The 17,659-nt window shown below is 41.8% G+C and overlaps 2 protein-coding genes across 3 annotated transcripts in view; one reads left to right on the plus strand and one right to left on the minus strand.

Annotated features, from left to right (window-relative positions):
- polr3c (polymerase (RNA) III (DNA directed) polypeptide C) overlaps positions 1 to 11,123 on the plus strand; it is a 14,728-nt gene extending 3,605 nt beyond the window's left edge. Inside the window, exons 4-13 of the mRNA XM_023261709.3 lie at positions 1,073 to 1,383; positions 2,309 to 2,413; positions 3,212 to 3,385; positions 3,471 to 3,522; positions 5,809 to 5,869; positions 5,947 to 6,097; positions 8,118 to 8,219; positions 8,297 to 8,346; positions 10,660 to 10,809; positions 10,891 to 11,123. Of these exons, the coding sequence (XP_023117477.1) occupies positions 1,073 to 1,383; positions 2,309 to 2,413; positions 3,212 to 3,385; positions 3,471 to 3,522; positions 5,809 to 5,869; positions 5,947 to 6,097; positions 8,118 to 8,219; positions 8,297 to 8,346; positions 10,660 to 10,809; positions 10,891 to 10,975 (1,241 nt within the window). The 3' untranslated portion in view covers positions 10,976 to 11,123. The remainder of the gene's footprint in view (positions 1 to 1,072; positions 1,384 to 2,308; positions 2,414 to 3,211; positions 3,386 to 3,470; positions 3,523 to 5,808; positions 5,870 to 5,946; positions 6,098 to 8,117; positions 8,220 to 8,296; positions 8,347 to 10,659; positions 10,810 to 10,890) is intronic.
- itga10 (integrin, alpha 10) overlaps positions 11,122 to 17,659 on the minus strand; it is a 51,427-nt gene continuing 44,889 nt past the window's right edge. For both annotated transcript variants that reach the window (XM_035944194.2, XM_035944195.2), the window contains 9 exons: positions 15,400 to 15,476; positions 14,490 to 14,579; positions 14,313 to 14,397; positions 13,113 to 13,226; positions 12,929 to 13,036; positions 12,334 to 12,447; positions 12,161 to 12,256; positions 11,610 to 11,723; positions 11,122 to 11,532 (listed from right to left, as the gene is read on the minus strand). In XM_035944194.2, the coding sequence (XP_035800087.2) occupies positions 11,479 to 11,532; positions 11,610 to 11,723; positions 12,161 to 12,256; positions 12,334 to 12,447; positions 12,929 to 13,036; positions 13,113 to 13,226; positions 14,313 to 14,397; positions 14,490 to 14,579; positions 15,400 to 15,476 (852 nt within the window). In that variant the 3' untranslated portion in view covers positions 11,122 to 11,478. The remainder of the gene's footprint in view (positions 11,533 to 11,609; positions 11,724 to 12,160; positions 12,257 to 12,333; positions 12,448 to 12,928; positions 13,037 to 13,112; positions 13,227 to 14,312; positions 14,398 to 14,489; positions 14,580 to 15,399; positions 15,477 to 17,659) is intronic.

Genomic DNA, 17,659 nt, shown 5'->3' on the forward strand with positions numbered 1-17,659 from the left:
AAAATTCCCTCATTTATTTTAAACTAATTTATATCTAATTTATTACCACTGATTAATTTATCTTGTTTATATTACTTGAAATTAATTATTTTAAATCAATTTCTATCTAATTTATTAGTATTTATTCATTTATCTCATTTATATTATTTTAAATACATTTTTAAAAATTAATTTATACCTAATTTATTAGTATTTATTAATTTATCTTATTTATATCATTTTAAATTAATTTATATCTAATTTATTAGTATTTCTTTCTTTCTTTTTTTATATTGTTTTAAATTAATTATTTTAAATTAATTTATATCTAATTTATTAGTATTTATTAATTTATCTTATTTATGTTTTCAATTAGTTTAAATTAATTCAGATCTAATTTATTAATATTTGTTAATTTATCTTATTTATGTTATTTTAAATTAATTATTTTAAATTAATTTATATCTACTTTATTAATATTTATTAATTTATCTCATTTACATTATTTTAAAATTATTTCTAATTTATTAGTATTTATGAATTTATCTTTATATTATTTTAAATTAATTATTTCAAGTTAATTAATATCTAATTTAACTCATCCTGTGAATGGTTTCCAAAGTCCAAAGATGAAAAATATCTTCTTTTTTGTCCCAAGATATTCAGTTTACTGTCACAGAGGAGCCCTGATGTTAATGGGAATAACTGCAGTAAATTGACAATAATTTTTATTGTCAATTAATCGATTTATTGTTTGTTTTCTAAAACAGTCAAAAATGTCGATCACTGACATTCACAACTGTTTTGTTTTGTTTTAGATTAATTATTCGGTCGATAAAATGTTAGAAAAATGTGTTCACAACCTGAAAATATTCAGTTTACTGTCATAGAGGAGGAAAAAAAACCAGAAAATATTCACATTTTCAAAGTAGCAAACTAAGAAGATATTTTGAGCATCGACAATCTTTTGCAGTTAATTTAATGGTTAAGAATTGTATGTAGCTGATTTTTAAACATTTTTTAAGTTTTAATTCGTACGTTTACTGGGGTTTTGTGCAGTAACGGTAACTTCCTCTGTGTTTTGTTGTTGCAGAGGGCCGCAGTATGGATTACAGCGAAGTTTCTTCTGCCTTTTCCAAACTGGTGGAGACGCATTTCCTGCAGCGCTGCCCCAAGCTGGCCGGAGCAGGAACTGCAGACAGCACCAGTCCAGCTGCCGGGGCGACCCCTGCTGCCCCTGGTACCCCCGCTGCCCCAGCCAGCGCCATCCCACCGACACCAGAGAGCTTCCCCGACTGCTACAAGGTGCCTCATATGACCCTGGTAGGGAGAGGCAAACGGCAGCTCGCCGCTGAGGACGGGGAGGACCAGAGGAACGCCAAAAGACAGAAGATGGACTCAGAGGTCGGTGCTTTTAATGTTTTAGTACTTTAGGTTGTGTGGTTACATAGGGTAAGGTTTATTAGGGCTTTTACAACATAACTGCTACAGACATAATGGACATAAAGAATAGTGAAAGTGTCCCAGTATAGCACACTTTAAATTAATTTATTTTATTAGAATTTGTTATATTTTTTAAAACAAAAAACAAGAACAAAAAAAATCCTAAATTTAAAAAAAAGAATTCATTCTTGATTTATTAGTATCTGATATTTTATTTTATTTGTGTTTTTTTTAATTGATTTGATATTTTAAAAAATATTTATTTTCAATTTCTTAGTATGTATTAATTAATGAATTTACTTTATCTGTGTTGTTTTAAAAAAAATTTTTTTACACATTCCTGATCAAATAAATAAATTTAAAGTTTTGCATGATACATTTTTAAATTCATTAAATCTAAAAAAAAAAAAAATGTATCAGGTTAAATTAATTAATGTTTTATTTATTAGTATTTATGAATGTATTTTATCTGTGTTTTTTGTAATATTTTTACTGTATTCCAATAAAATAAATTATTACATTATTATTTTTAATTTTGCATTGGAATCGGCAAAAAGAAAAAAATGCAAGCATTATAGATTTTATTCTTTGATTAATATTGAATTAATTAATTAATTTTATCTGTTTTTCTTTTTGTTATTTTACTGATTGCTGATGAAGTAAACTATTTTCTAATTTTGCATGGTAAACTCTTAGATTAATTTAATTAAAGCAATTGATTTTTTTAGTACATTTTTAAATTAAACTATTGTACCAGTATTTCCCTCCTAAAGCACAGAGAATTCAACAAAATGTGTTGTTTTACTTACACTTGCTGCATTAAAATCTTCAGTTTTCTGTTCCTTGTATCAAACACATTTGCACATTCTGTCTTTGTGTTCCTCAGGCACATGGAGACGAGGGGATTTACTGGCAGGTGAATTTTGAGAGGTTCCACCTTCACTTCAGAGACCAGGCCATCATCAGCGCCGTGGCCAACAAGCTGGACCAGGTCGGGTTCACACTCACAGATACTAAAAACAAATTCTAGAACCTCTGAAGCCCAAAACTTGTCAGCAGGTTTGAAAAACATGTTATCTTTAAACTAAAAATCACCAAAATTACACTATTTATCAGCCAGAAATGATAAAAAATAGACACAATCATCTGATTCCCAACAGTCCTCGAACTAATTACGTGTCTCATGTGGTAAAATTAGCCAAATTCAAGCTCAAAATTGTGATATTTCATTAAAACCACTTCATTCTACATGTCTCATTGAAAAATGTGACAAAAATAAGCAATTTGTACGAACCAGACTCTGGAAAAAACAAAAAATTCTTTGCTCCTCAGTGCCAATCTCAAGCTTTTAGTGACTCAGCTGTGACCAGCAATCATGTGGCAAAAATTCAGGGAGTTTTCAGGTTGAACTGCAGGCAGTGTTTCCACAGAGAGACTGAGAGGAAAATCAGAGCTACTGGATGAATAAATAAATGCAGCATGGCTCAGAAACAGAGAACAGAGGAGCAGGTTGTTGGAGATACATTCAGCATGGTGAAACATCTTTCTACTGATGATGTGTTTCACTAAAATTCACTATAAGTCAAAATTTAGAATGACTATGAATAATATTTGCTTTAGTTGTAGCTGTTTCCTCTTGTTTCCAGTCTTTTTTTGGTACGCTAACCTGAGCAAAAATGTAAATAAACTAATTTTCCTCATGCTTTGGAAATATTTGATGCTAAAACTGCCATGTATTAACATCGTTTGTGCTTCTAATGATCAGATTATTTTTGTAAATGCTCTCCAGACCAGCAGTGAGATTGTGAGGACTATGCTGAGGATGAGTGAAGTCACCACCTCACCTGCAGCCACCTGTACGAAGCCGTTATCAGCCAATGAGATCTTCCGGTCCCTCCCAGCCAGCTACAACATCCCCAGACCCATCCTGGACCAGTACCTCACTCTGCTGGTGGACGACCCGGTAAAACCTGCTCACCCCACATTTACCGATATGCTTTTTTTTAGTATCTACCAAGAATGATGCTTACTGTACGTTTTAATTTAAGATGGAGTTTGTGGGGAAGGCTGGAGAGAGCGGAGGAGGGATGTACGTCGTCAGTATCCTTTTTTTAATGAGTTTATCACAAAGAATCGACACGCTTGAGCCCTTTACTGCTTTTTAAAAGAGGTCACTTAAATGTTTATCACAGCTTCATTCAGACAAAACTCCCCATAGTGCTCGATATATATAATTGCTAGTCATGCGCTGATAATCTAAAGATTAAATCTAAATTAATAACAAGCCTATTAAACTGTCCAAATAAATAACCGTGTAGTTGATTGGAAGTTGTTGGAAATCCATTCAGCACGGTGAAACATCTTTCTACAGCTGATGAGCAGAGTAGAGAGGAAAAGGTTGTAGAGGCTGGAAAAGTGGAAACATTCATCCTCATGACTCAAAATTTGTACATAATTACATAAAGTTGTGCAAAACATTGCAAAAAATGACTCAACAATTCTCCAAAATTGCACAAACTTGCACAAAATGGCTAAAAAAATGTCTGAAAGGGGCCGAACTTGCCCAGAATGGTTGAAAAAAATATTTGAAATTACTAAAAACTTGTCAAAAATGATCATGAGAGGAAAATCAAAGAAACAGCAAACTCGAGACACAAAATGACAAAAATGAGACAAAACAACAAAATCAAGACACAAAGTGACAAAAATGAGACACAAAACAACTACAACTAAACACAAAACAACAAAAATGAGACAAAACGACAAAAACGAGACACAAAACGACAAAAATGAGACACAACAACACAAGTAAGACAAAATGGAGACGACAATAGAGACTGAGAGGAAAATCAAAGCTACTGGATCAATAGAATAAATGCAGCATGACTCAGAAACAGTGAACAGAGGAGCAGGTTGTTGGAGATACATTCATCATGGTGAAACATCTTTCTACTGATGATGAGCAGAGGAGAGAGGAAAAGTCTGGAGAGGATGGAAACATGGAAATAGTTAAATATCTGTAGTATGTGAAAACAAAACAACCACAGAGACACTAAATTACATAACACACACACAAAGCAAAAAAACAAGACAGGAAACAACAGAAATAAGACAAAAGTCTTCATAAGAGACACAAAACGAGACAGAAAACAAAGAAAATGGGACACAAAATAACCAAAAGAGAGACATAAACATGTCTCAAAATGACCAAAACGAGACAAAAAACAACAGAAAGGAGACAGAAACAGTTTGTAGAGGCTGTAAAAATGAAAATGTTCATATTTACAGTGACTACTAAGAATGATAATAATGATAATCTGTGCAAAAGGAGAAAACTGATTAAAAAATTGTCCAAAATGACCTAAAACCAGCTCAAAATTACTAAAACGTATGCAAAATGACCATAAGATGAAAATCAAAGCTACAAATAATTAACTTTGTTTCCAAAGCACCTTTCAAAAGTGGAGTTGCAAAAATGTAAATAGTAAAATATGTATATGTGTATTTTTTCCCCCAGTATTTACAGTAATGTTGATTCCAGGTTTTGTCGATTTTTGTAAAATAAATAATCAGAGATTCAACGTTTTTCAAAAAGAAAATCTAACTTGTGTCGTTCTGCAATAAAAAAGACATTTCTGAGTTCTCGCTCCTTCTTCCATAGAAGTAAAAAATGAATTCACAGTGAAGCAGCAAAGAAAAACCACAAACCAGTTGGAGTTCAGAGCATTAAAGAATAAAATCTTAGATTTTAGGACTTAAATCATCCAAATGTTCCCATTAAAACTGCCAGTCTGTCAGTGAAGTTTCCAAACAAACACTTTTACTTTACTGATCACAAAACAACCCAGAATCTAAAATTAGACGACTGTTTTTTCAAAAAGGGGGCCTTTAAACATATCTCATCCACTTAGAGAGAAAAAAGTACGACAAATAATTTCCAAAGTAGGTTTTTGGATCGGATTTTTTCCTGGATTACGGCTCCTTTCCAGGCGGTTAGTAGACGAGGATCACAGGACTTTATATTGCAGTGAAAAATGAAGCTAGAGTGAAGGAAAACACCCAGAAGCTGCTGCTTGGACATCAGAGCATTAAAGAATGACACTGTTCTATTTACAGACTCTCACAGAATCTGTGTTCTTTGCAGTCAAGTTGTATTTTTATGAACATTTCAGTTTGCAATAGAGGTGAAATTGTAGCGCAAAGGGATTTTTAGCAGCAAAAAAAGTGGAATGTTCCTCAGTGTGACCTGGTAAAATTGCGAGTTTTTACGACTAAAGTGAGCAGGGACCTCATTCAGATAGACAGCATCGTGCTCAGATTAACAGGAAGTGCAGCAGTTCTGATGTTTATCCCGTTGGGCTTCTTTCACGGAGCTTCTCCTCTCAGATCTGCACAGAGCTCTGGCTAATCTGGCCCGAGCCACGCTGGAGTCTGTGGTCCAGGAGAGGTGAGTCGCTTTCTGTGTTCCTGTATCTACGCCTTTCCTCGTTAACTGCTCATTGTTAACTTTGGATTTGCGGTCAGATTCGGCTCCAGATCCGCTCGGATCTTCCGCCTGCTGCTGAGGAAGCGTCACCTGGAGCAGAAGCAGGTGGAGGATTTCGCCATGATTCCTGCCAAAGAGGCTAAAGACATGTTGTACACGCTGCTGTCACAGAACCTGGTGCAGCTGCAGGTAGGAAACGCCTGCTTTCATTCAGCATTTTTACCTTTTCATCCCCTCAAACACTCACCAAACGCTGTAAATCTGACAGGCTGAGGAGACGCTGTGATCCTCGTCTATTAACCCGACTGACTGCCTGGAAAGGAAAGGAAAAATCTGATCCAAAAACCTACTTTGGAAATTATTTGGCATACTTTTTTCTCTCTAAGTGGATGAGATATTTTTAAAAGCCCCCCTCCTTTTTTTTCTTTCTTTCTTTTTTTTTTTTTAAAAAGCAGTCGTCTAATTTTATATTCTGGGTTATTTTGTGAACAGTAACACAATCAGATTTGTCTAAAAGTGTTTTTTTGGCAACTTCACTGACAGATTGGCAGTTTTAATGGGAACATTTGGATGATTTGAGTCCTAAAATCTAAGATTTTATTCTTAAACGCTCTGAACTCCAACTGGTTTGTGTTTTTTTTTTTTTTACCTCTAAGGAAACAGAACAACCATGAAGGACAGAGCTCAGAAATGTTTTTTTTTTTTGGCAGAATGACACAAATTAGATTTTCTTTTTGATTATTTATCTTACAAAAATCATCAAAACCTGGAATCAACATCACTGTAAATACTGGAAAAAAAAAAGATGATTCTACGTATTTTACCACTTAAATATTACTTAAAACACATTTGGATGGGAACATTTGGATGATTTGAGTCCTAAAATGGAAGTCATGGCAAAGAATCCAGAGCAAAACTGTTTATTTTCTGCATATTTTAAAGTAAATATGGAGAATAAAGTGATTTTGACGACTCCAAGCTTTGATTTGGTTCATTTTCCCACATCGTTGATTCAAAGATTGTTCTACAATTCTGAAACATGAAATTTAAAAAAAAAAAAAAGTTTTCAATTTTGTATTGCTTCTAGTTATGGAAAATGCTGTGGTTTTGGTATTTTTTAAGTAATATTTACATTTTTAAGCATGTAATTTGGTTATCCAGTATGTTGTATTATCCTCTTAGTCTCTTTCAACCTTTCATGAAGTCAAAAAGTTGAATCTCTTTGATTATTTATTTCATAAAAATCGACACAACCTCCACTTTTGAAAGGTGCTATGGAAATAAAGTTAATATTGTTATCATTTATTCCCCAGACTGAACTATACACATGATTAGTTCAAGGATTGATGGAAAAATAGTAGAAAATCTATCAATTCTTTTCATTTTTACATTTTCTGGCTGATAAATTGAGTCATTTTAACTTCACCAAAGACTGAAAGAGGTTAAGAAGGTAATACAACATAGTGGATAAACACAATACATGCATAAAAAAATGTAAATATTATGCAAAAGTTTTAATGTGAACCTTTGGATAACCCTAACTTGCACAGTTAATCAGAACAAGAATTGTCTGATTTTCTACTTTCCAGTGGTCCTTGAATGGGTCATCTGTGAACCAAATCTATGCTTAAAACCACCGTAATATTTCATGAAAATAGTTTTATTCTAGATGTCTAATTTAAAAATTCACCAAAATTGAATAGTTTTCAGGGACCAGATTTGGTAAAAAACTAAAACTTCTGCACTCCTTGTCACAAACATGAAGCTATTAATGACTTAACTGCGACTAAAAGTCACTTTACAAAAATTCAGGGACTTTTGGGCTGAACTGCAGGATGTTTTTCCACAAAGCAGAGAGGAGACTAGTATAGAAACAAATTAAAAATGTAAATAGTTAAATATCTACATTGTGTGGAGTCTTCATTTATTTCTCCAGTGTTGGTAACAGCTGTGGACAAATGTTGGACATGAAGATTCCAGGTTGATCCTACGTCTGTAAAATATATAATCGGAGAAATTCAACTTTTTTTTTTTGCAATTTCAGAAGACATTTCTTCATTCTCTGTCCTTCTTCACAGTTGTTCTGTTTCTATAGAGCTGCAGTACTTTAGATTGCAGTGAAAAATGTGACAGGAACATAAAATATACCCACAGAGTGTTGAGAGAATTAATCTACCAGCTCCTCTTCTCTATATTTTACGTATTTCAGGAAATCCCAAAGACTCCTGACTACGCTCCGTCTCGCACCTTCTATCTTTACACCGTCAACCAGCTTCCTACGGCCAGAATGCTGCTGCAGAACTGCTACAAGGTAAAACCGAGATCAAACTTCAACTTTTACATGTTTTTATTGGTGGTTTTGCTCTTAATAACATCTTCTCTCTGCAGACGGTGGCCAACCTCATAGAGCGACGCCTGTTCGAGTCCAAAGAGAGCAAGTGAGTCTTTTTTTAATTCTCTTTGTTGTGTCTTACAAACAAAGGCCTCCTTTACATAATCTGCCAAAAACACCTTTGTGAAGACGACCATCCTCCCCATGTTCAACTACGGTGATGTCATCTATAAAATGGCCCCTAAGTGGCCCTTAACAGGCTTGATGTCCTCCATCACTCAGCCATCCATCTTGCTACCAGTGCACCTTTCTCCACCCACCACTGTGACCTTTACAGACTGGTGGGTTGTTCCTCCCTTTACACCTGGTGACTCCACCACTGGCTTTTACTCATCTACTAGACCAGGGGTGGGCAATTAATTTTCATATGGGGCCACATGAGAAACTTTGACAGTTGTTAAGGGCCGGACCAGTACACTTAAAACTCTGCTCAATATATATCCCAATAAAAACAGTACATGAAACAATACAATGATACAATGAAAATGTGGAACACAGAACACAACTATTTAATGAAAGACTTTGTTTTTTCATTTAAACTATGATTGCTGCCTATTGAGTTGTAGATATTTTTGATGGTGTGACTTCCTTCAGTGTGGGCATGTAGGTGAGAATGTTGCCCTCCAACTGCCTTGAGAGAAACTTCAGCTTTCTCATAAAAGCAGTCACCAGACTGTACATTTCATGTGCAAAGAGGCCTTTGCCTTGCAGCTTGGTATTTAGTTCATTCATTAGTGCAGTCACGTCAACAGCAAAAGCAAGGTCTGATATCCAGTCTGCATCTGAGAGCTCGGTGATGTCCCTGCCTTTCTTCTCACAAAACTCTTGAATCTCTGCTCTCAGATCCCAAACTCGTTTAAGCACCTTGTCCAGGCTGATCCATCTGACAGCTGTCTGGTAACCAAGGTTACCATGTTCACTATCATCTCCTCCAAAAAGACAACAAACTGTCTGTAATTCAATGCTCTTGCCCTGATGAAGTCAACTACTTTAGCTACAACATCAGTCACGTGGTTGATTTTTAGCATAAACTTACATAGAACCTCCTGATGTATAATACAATGCAAAAATATCAGTTTCTGTTCTGGGTTTATTTCAGTCACTTTATCTTGCATCCGTTTCAGAAGTCCAACATTTTTCCCTGTCAAATTTGGACAGCCATCAGTTGTAACACCAACCAAATTCTCCCATTTTAGTCCCAGCTTGTTCATGCGTGTATTTACCTCAGTGAACCGTCGTGGTTCCTTCATTGGCTGCACAGCTGCCAGCTCCTCCGTCATCTCAAAGGTTTTTTGTTAGTCCACGTACAAAGATGAGTAACTGGGCTGTGTCACGGACATCACAGCTCTCGTCCAGACCCAAGGAGAAAACGTCAAAAATGTCCACTTTGTTGTGCAGCTGAAGCTCCAGATTCTCGGCGCTGCTCTCCGCCCGCCTCGTTACGGTTCGCCTCCTAAGGGGCACATTAGCGAACGCTCCTTTCTTCTCCGGGCATATAAACGCTGCAGAGTCCACCAGACATTCTTTTATAAACTCTCCATCAGAGAATGGTTTACTGTTTTTGGCGATTTTGTAGGATATTAGAAAACTCGTCTTGACTGCTGCATCCCTTGATGTGAGCTTTGGTAAAACAAAGTCATTGCTGCTTTAGCAGTTTAGCTAGCAAACCTTCAGACATCCTCCCCGCTCTGCATCAAGTCAAAAGTTTGTACGAAAAAAAACGTAAGGCGAAAAAACGGTACCTTAGCAGATCTTTCAAAATAAAAGCAGTGCAGGCGTATCGCTTGCATGCATTGTGACGATATATATTTGCATTGACTTTTAATATTTTCCAATGACCTCATACGGGCCAGTCAGGGTCATCCGGCGGGCCGGATGTGGCCCGCGGGCCGTAGGATGCCCAGGTCTGTACTAGACCCTATCAGGGAAGATGCTTCAATACCTCTCCAACCTCCTACACCCCTCCCATAACATCCACCAGAGGTCCAGTGATCTCATAACACTCTCTATCCCCAAGGTTCACACTGTCTTTGGCCGGAATTCCTTTCGCTTTGCTGCAGCAGTCGATTGGGATTCCCTCCAAAAGTCTCTCAAACTATCAGCTCTTCAATCACTTTCCATGTTTCAGCAGAAGCTGCAGCAGACCCTAGCCGACTGCTTCACATGCTGACTGTTGTCACTGAATTGCTAGCATTAATCTAGGTTGTTTTTAATCTCTGTTCAAACACTTGTGTGTCCTTTTTTGTATATATGTTGTTTGTTTGTTGTCTTTCTTCCTGCTGGGCCCTCTTGCCAGGTCGTCATTGGAAATGAGAAATTGTTCTTCAAAAAAAGTCAATGGATTTCTTTGGGTTTCTAGGCGTCTGCTGGAGAAATCGCAGCGAATCGAAGCCATCCTGGCGTCTCTGCAGGCCAGCGGAGCCGAACCCGAGCAGCTGACGGAGGTGGAGGAGATGATCACGGCTCCCGAGAAGCAACAGCTGGACGCTCTGAAGCTTCACATCAACAAGTAAAGCCAGATTCTCTTCTTTAGAGACGACGAGGCACATCTTTCATCTGTTTTCATGGTTTTCCTGTTTTTTTTCATCAGGTTAGATTCTGCAGAGAACCAAGTAGATGAAACCATCTTTCTTCTGGAGTCCTACGTCAACTCCACCGCCACGTCCACAGGCTGAGACACATTTAGGAGCTTTACATTTCACTTTTTGCATGTAAAACTACTTATTTTTTGTTTCAGGTTTGATTGTTTTGTAGGTTATAAGTTTGATGTTTCAGTTTTGGTTGTTTTTACGGTATCAGCAGTGAATAAACAGAACAAAAATACTTCTTTGAATAGTTTTAATTTCATTAACAAAAACTGTAGAACCGAGTGATTGTTTGAAACATAAAAACCTTGAACATGTAAATCTGTAAGTTAAATAGAAGAACTGTGGTCTAATACACTTTCCTTAAAATTAGAAAAAAAACAAAACAAAGCTTATTTACATAAGTGCCCCCGACCCTGGGAATAGTGGGTAGTGCTTTTCAGTTGGACCCTGGCGATGCTCTCTTTGGTCCTGGAGGTCCCTGTTGTGTCTTCGTCTCGACTCCCAGGTCCGGGACTCGCTCGGCGCCCGCTGGGAGGCCGGACCTTCGCTGGCGTGGTAAAAAGCCGCCGTCGTGGCAGCAGATTTCGGGCTCAGTCCTCGTGGTTCTCGTCCTCGCCTCTCTGTTTGCGCGTGAAGAATCCGAGCTAAAGGAGAAGAACAACGAGGTTAGCGTAAGTTCTGATGTTTTCGCTATAAAGTCTGAGAGTTTGGTTGATGGTACCTTCCACAAGATGAAGATGATGAGAGCCAGCAGCAGCAAACCTCCGATGATGCTGCCGATCAGAATCCACAGCGAGATGGGAATCGCTCGGCCCTTCAGCACCTCCAGCACAGTCTGAAGAAAAAAATAGTTCACTTTTAAACTACAAGTAAAATCAGTCTGTGTAAGGTGCACACATGTACATGCTAGGACTGAAAATATGAGGAAAATATCTTACTGCGACGATTTTCTCTTTGTGTCAGTTTTGTGTCTCAGTTTGTGGTTGTTTTGTGTCTGGTTGTTCTGTGTCTCTTTGTGGTCATTTTGTGTCTCTTTGTGGTCGTTTTATGTCTCTTTCTGGTCATTTTGTGTGTCTTACATGATTTTTTTGGTTCTTTCAAGTCAGGTGTTGGACTTAAATCCCCATTTTTCTTAACACACTCCATTAAAACGTACCCCAGGTTGTAATGCAGAAAGACAGATGGTGAGGAAATGCATGGTGTGTTGAAAAAGCTCTGCAGCAGATGGGAAAGATGATGGGTTGAGATTAGAGAGTCTTTCTGCAGCCTCACCTCCCTCCAGACTGTTCCCGTTCCCAGAACGATGAGGTTCGTCTCCTGAGCCGTGACGCGATATTCACCTATTATCCTCACCGACTTATATTTGGCCTGCAGAGGAAACGAGATGATGAGCAATGATTCTGTCACGGCACAAGAGAACTGGAGTGTTGTGTTCTGTAACTCACTTTTCTGAAGAAGTCGTCGTGGACTCTGCGGCTGACCCGAATGATGGCGGCTTGGCCTCTCAGAAGCTGCTGGACGTCGCACACGACCTCCGTGCACCACGACCTGCTGCAGTTCTACACAAAAACATAAACAAGCCTTTATGAACACCTATGCTAATGCTACAGAGTGTTGAATGCAGTGCCGATAAAAAGCATTGGAAGTTTTCCCCTATCAGTTTCTGACTCATGATGTTGCCACCATCACGCTTTACATTGGATATAACAAGAAATTACACAAAACGACTCTTTTATGTCAAAGTGAAAACAGATTTCTCCAAAGTAATTAAAATACTAAATGTAAAACCCTTTAAAATGACTTTAAGTCCACCTAGCTGAACTCAGGTGCAGCCAGTTGGCGCTAGAAGTGACATAATTAGTGAAATGAAGCTCCTCTGTGAATGTGTCTCAGTGATTTTGGTAAATTCTAGTGAAAAAGCCACGTTAGACTGAGTAGGACTCTATGTTAAAAAGCAGTGAAAGAGAAGAACTTCCACGGGGGAGAAATACTTTTTATAGCCACTGCAGCTGCTGCTTTCCGAGCAGCCGGAGGCCTCACCAGTGTGTCATCCTGCATCATGTCTTCGGGATGAAGAGGGCGAACGTCTCTCTGCCTGGCCTTCAGCTGGACGGCGTCACTCAGCACGCTGCAGTTCACTCCCGTGGCCTGAAGGTCGGTTTGAAAATGTCAGACATGATCTAAAAGTGACACACAGAACAGAAAACACAGAATCCGGACTCACGTTGTAGGAGGAGACGTCGGTGACGGTCATGAAAACTCGATCTCCTGCAGCCACGGAGGGCAGATGCAGCCTCAGCTCCAGATTACTCACAGAGTAGCAGCCCAGATTCTGCAGCTGCAAACACAAACACGGCTACAAATGTTGCTTTGTCTGCTGAGAAGCTTTGCAAAAGTTCACTTCTACACTGCAAAAACTCAAATCTTACCAAGTCTATTTGTCTTATTTTTAGTCAAAATGTCTCATCCCACTTGATTTCAGATAAATTCACTTAACAAGAGACATTTCAGCAGATGGAGGGACTTGTTTTAAGACAATGCATCTTAAATATCTTGTTTTGAATTTAATACATCTTAAATTAGGAGGTTACATGAAAGCAAAAATCTATTTTTGAGTGAAAAACTGCAATTTTTTTTAGCATGTCTGGCTTATTTTAAGACACCTAAGCTTTACAATCCTGGTAAAATATAGTTTAACCCTCGTGTCGTCCTGCGGGTCAAATTGACCCGTTTTAAAGTTTGAAAATGTGGAAAAAAATATATTTTCACAGTGAAACTTCTGATGTCCACATTTTCAACATTTTTGGGAAATCTTTGAACATTTTTGGGTGGAAAAAAAGAAAAGTTAAAAATGTTTCTTAAGAACATTCACAAAAAAAATCAACCAAAATCCAGCGAATTTCACTGGATTTTGGTTGATTTTTATGTGAATGTTCTTAAAGAAAATATTACAAGTTTTATTGATATATATGGAATCACTTTAGATATTCTTAGGATTTTTTTGGAAGATTTTTACTCATTTTTGTAAAATATTTACAAGAATTTTTTTGCCAAATTTGGGGGATTTTTTTAAAATAAAACTTTTAAGGAAAACTTTTAAGAAATTATTAGAATTTTCTTCCTGAAGTTTTTGCAAATTTTCCAAAATTTGGGGATTTTTTTTGCTGAATTTTGGGATTTTTTTCAGACAAGAAAACAATATTTTTTGGTGCCTGTAAATGAGGACAACAGGGGGGTTAAATTAAGTTTTAGCAGCTAATTTTAAGATCTCAATATTCTAAATATCATATCTTATTTCAAGAAATCTCACCAAGTCATTTTCACTTGTTTTATGGGCAGATTTTTTCACTTATTTCAAGGTACAAGTTCCTTGGAATAAGTTTTTTTTCTTGTTTTGAGAGGGGAGTGTGTGAGCTTTCCTTACCCTGAGGTGTGTGTAGAACTCTGGTCCGATCGCTTCTGACACCGTCCGAGTCGGATGGACCTCGTAGCGGTTCAAGTTAGAGTCACTGTGAAGATAAACAGGCAAAAAGAGCCACATAAGGACACCTGCAGAGGAAAACGATCTTCAGATAAATATCTTTCTGCAGTGCAAACACACCTGCTGACAAACAGGTCGGGTTCATACTGAACAAAACTCTGCAGCTGAACACTGTTGTCTCCCAGAGTGTCTTCTCTCTCCACACTGTCGCTGCAACACAAACACAGTTACACAATCTGTCAGAGGAAACAATTTCAGTATGTGGCTGTGGAAAACAAGATTAAAAAAATCTCTAGCATCTGAAAATAATAGAGCTGCGACCAACACTTATTTTTATTGTCGAATAACCTGCAGATTATTTCCTGGACGAATCAATTAACTCTGTGGTCTCAGGAAACTAACAGTAAACTGAATATCTTTGTAAAAAAAACAAAAAAACAAAAACAAGATATTTGTCATCTTTAGGAAACACCGATCAACATTCTTCATCTTCACATTTTATAATGACTACCACTGAAAGTAATCGCTACCTGGAGCCCTTAAAATGATATTGCATCAACTTCTTCAATGTAGCCGTCAAGTATCGATCAAACAACAAATATTAAACAAAACCAAAAGCAAGACTGTGTTTTGTAGACATTCAAAAATGGCAAAAATCCTAAAAAAATCCTAAAAAACTAAATGTGATAGTGTAGTGTTGAGATGATTGAGAGCAATTCTGGACTAGCAAGCATGGTTCTAGGATTTAATTAAAGCTAAAAATAACAAAAACAAAACAACTTTAACTAATATAGAGCAACTTTAACTAATATAGAGTAACTTTAACTCATTTTTGAGCAATTTTAACTCATGTAGAGCAACTTTAATTAATTTAGACCAAGTGTGAATTTTCACATAAGACATGAAATAGTGTGGGTGACCCCAAACTTTTAAACAGTGGTGAACATACTGCATTTTTGTGCCCAGGAAGAATAGCTGCTGCTTTTCAAAAGCTAATGTGGACATTAATAAAACAAAGGTCGGTAGCTACCTGGCAGCGTTGAGCTTCATTTGCACTCGGCTGTGCAGAGACGTGCAGCTGAACTCAAACTCCAGCATGAAGTTCACCTGCAAACGGAGAACAGAGAGCTGCTCACGGCTGCAGGAGGTGAAGCGGGAGTGGGCTGGGAGGAGGAGGGAGGGGGCCGGGAGGAGGAGGGAGGGGGCCGGGAGGAGGAGGGAGGGGGCCGGGAGGAGGAGGGAGGGGGCCGGGAGGAGGAAGGAGTGGGCCGGGAGGAGGAGGGAGTGGGCCTGGAGGAGGAGGGAGTGGGCCGGGAGGAGGAGGGGAGTGGGCCGGGAGGAGGAGGGAGTGGGCCGGGAGGAGGAGGGAGGGGGCCTGGAGGAGTTGGGAGTGGGCCGGGAGGAGGAAGGAGTGGGCCGGGAGGAGGAGGGAGTGGGCCGGGAGGAGGAGGGAGGGGGCCGGGAGGAGGAGGGAGGGGGCCGGGAGGAGGAGGGGAGTGGGCCGGGAGGAGTTGGGAGTGGGCCGGGAGGAGGAGGGAGGGGGCCTGGAGGAGTTGGGAGTGGGCCGGGAGGAGGAAGGAGTGGGCCGGGAGGAGGAGGGAGTGGCCGGGAGAGATGGGGAGGGGCCGGAGGAGGAGGGAGTGGGCCGGGAGGAGGAGGGAGTGGGCCGGGAGGAGTTGGGAGTGGGCCGGGAGGAGGAGGGAGTGGGCCCTGGGAGGAGGAGGGAGTGGGCCCGGGGGAGGAGTTGGGGAGTGGGCCGGGAGGAGGAGGGAGTGGGCCTGGGGAGGAGGAGGGGATTGGGCCGGGGGGGGGGGGGGAGGAGGGGAGTGGGCGGGAGGAGAAGGAAGTGGGCCGGGAGGACTTGGAGGGAAGTGGTCCGGGGAGGAGGAGGAGTGGGCCGGGAGGAGGAGGGAGTGGGCCGGGAGTGAGTTGGAGTGGGCCGGGGGAGGAGTTGGGAGTGGGCCGGTGAGGAGTTGGGGACTGAGTGCGGCGGAGGAAGGAGGGAAGTGGGCCGGGAAGGAGGAGGGAGTGGGCCGGGGAGGAGTTGGAGTGGGCCCGGGACGGAGTTGAGGAGTGAGGCGTGGGAGAGGAGCCGGCGGAGAGGAGCCTGAGTGGGCCGGGAGGAAGTGGGAGTGGGCCGGGGAGGAGGAAGGAGTGGGCCGGGAGGAGGAGGGAGTGGGCCGGCGAGGAGGAAGGAGTCGGCCGGGATGAGGCGGGACGTGGGCAGTGCGAGGAGGAGGGAGTGGGCCGGGAGGAGGAGGGAGTGGGCCGGAGGAAGGAGGGAGGGGGCCGGGAGGAGGAGGGAGAGGGCCGGGAGGAGGAAGGAGCGGGCCGGGAGGAGGAGGGAGGGGGCCGGGAGGAGTTGGGAGTGGGCCGGGAGGAGGAGGGAGTGGGCCGGGAGGAGTTGGGAGTGGGCCGGGAGGAGTTGGGAGTGGGCCGGGAGGAGTTGGGAGTGGGCCGGGAGGAGGAGGGAGTGGGCCGGGAGGAGGAGGGAGTGGGCCGGGAGGAGGAGGGAGTGGGCCGGGAGGAGGAGGGAGTGGGCCGGGAGGAGGAGGGAGCGGGCCGGGAGGAGGAGGGAGGGGGCCGGGAGGAGGAGGAGCGGGCCGGGAGGAGGAAGGAGGGGCCGGGAGGAGGAGGGAGGGGGCCGGGAGGAGTTGGGAGTGGGCCGGGGGAGGAGGAGGGAGTGGGCCGGGAGAGGAGGAGGGCGTGGGCCGGGAGGAGGAGGGAGTGGGCCGGGAGGAGGAGGGAGTGGGCCGGGAGGAGGAGGGAGTGGGCCGGGAGGAGTTGGGAGTGGGCCGGGAGGAGGAGGGAGTGGGCCGGGAGGAGGAGGGAGTGGGCCGGGAGGAGGAGGGAGTGGGCCGGGAGGAGTTGGGAGTGGGCCGGGAGGAGGAGGGAGTGGGCCGGGAGGAGGAGGGAGTGGGCCGGGAGGAGGAGGGAGTGGGCCGGGAGGAGGAGGGAGTGGGCCGGGAGGAGGAGGGAGTGGGCCGGGAGGAGTTGGGAGTGGGCCGGGAGGAGTTGGGAGTGGGCCGGGAGAGGAGGATGGGAGTGGGCCGGGAGGAGGAGGGAGTGGGCGGGAGGAGGAGGGAGTGGGCCGGGGAGGAGGAGGGAGTGGGCCCGGGAGGAGTTGGGAGTGGGGCCGGGAGGAGTTGGGAGTGGGCCGGGAGGAGGAGGGAGTGGGCCGGGAGGAGGAGGGAGTGGGCCGGGAGGAGTTGGGAGTGGGCCGGGAGGAGGAGGGAGTGGGCCGGGAGGAGTTGGGAGTGGGCCGGGAGGAGGAAGGAGTGGGCCGGGAG

The sequence above is a fragment of the Amphiprion ocellaris genome, chromosome 9, assembly GCF_022539595.1.
Source record: "Amphiprion ocellaris isolate individual 3 ecotype Okinawa chromosome 9, ASM2253959v1, whole genome shotgun sequence".
In the NCBI taxonomy this organism is placed as follows: domain Eukaryota; kingdom Metazoa; phylum Chordata; class Actinopteri; family Pomacentridae; genus Amphiprion; species Amphiprion ocellaris.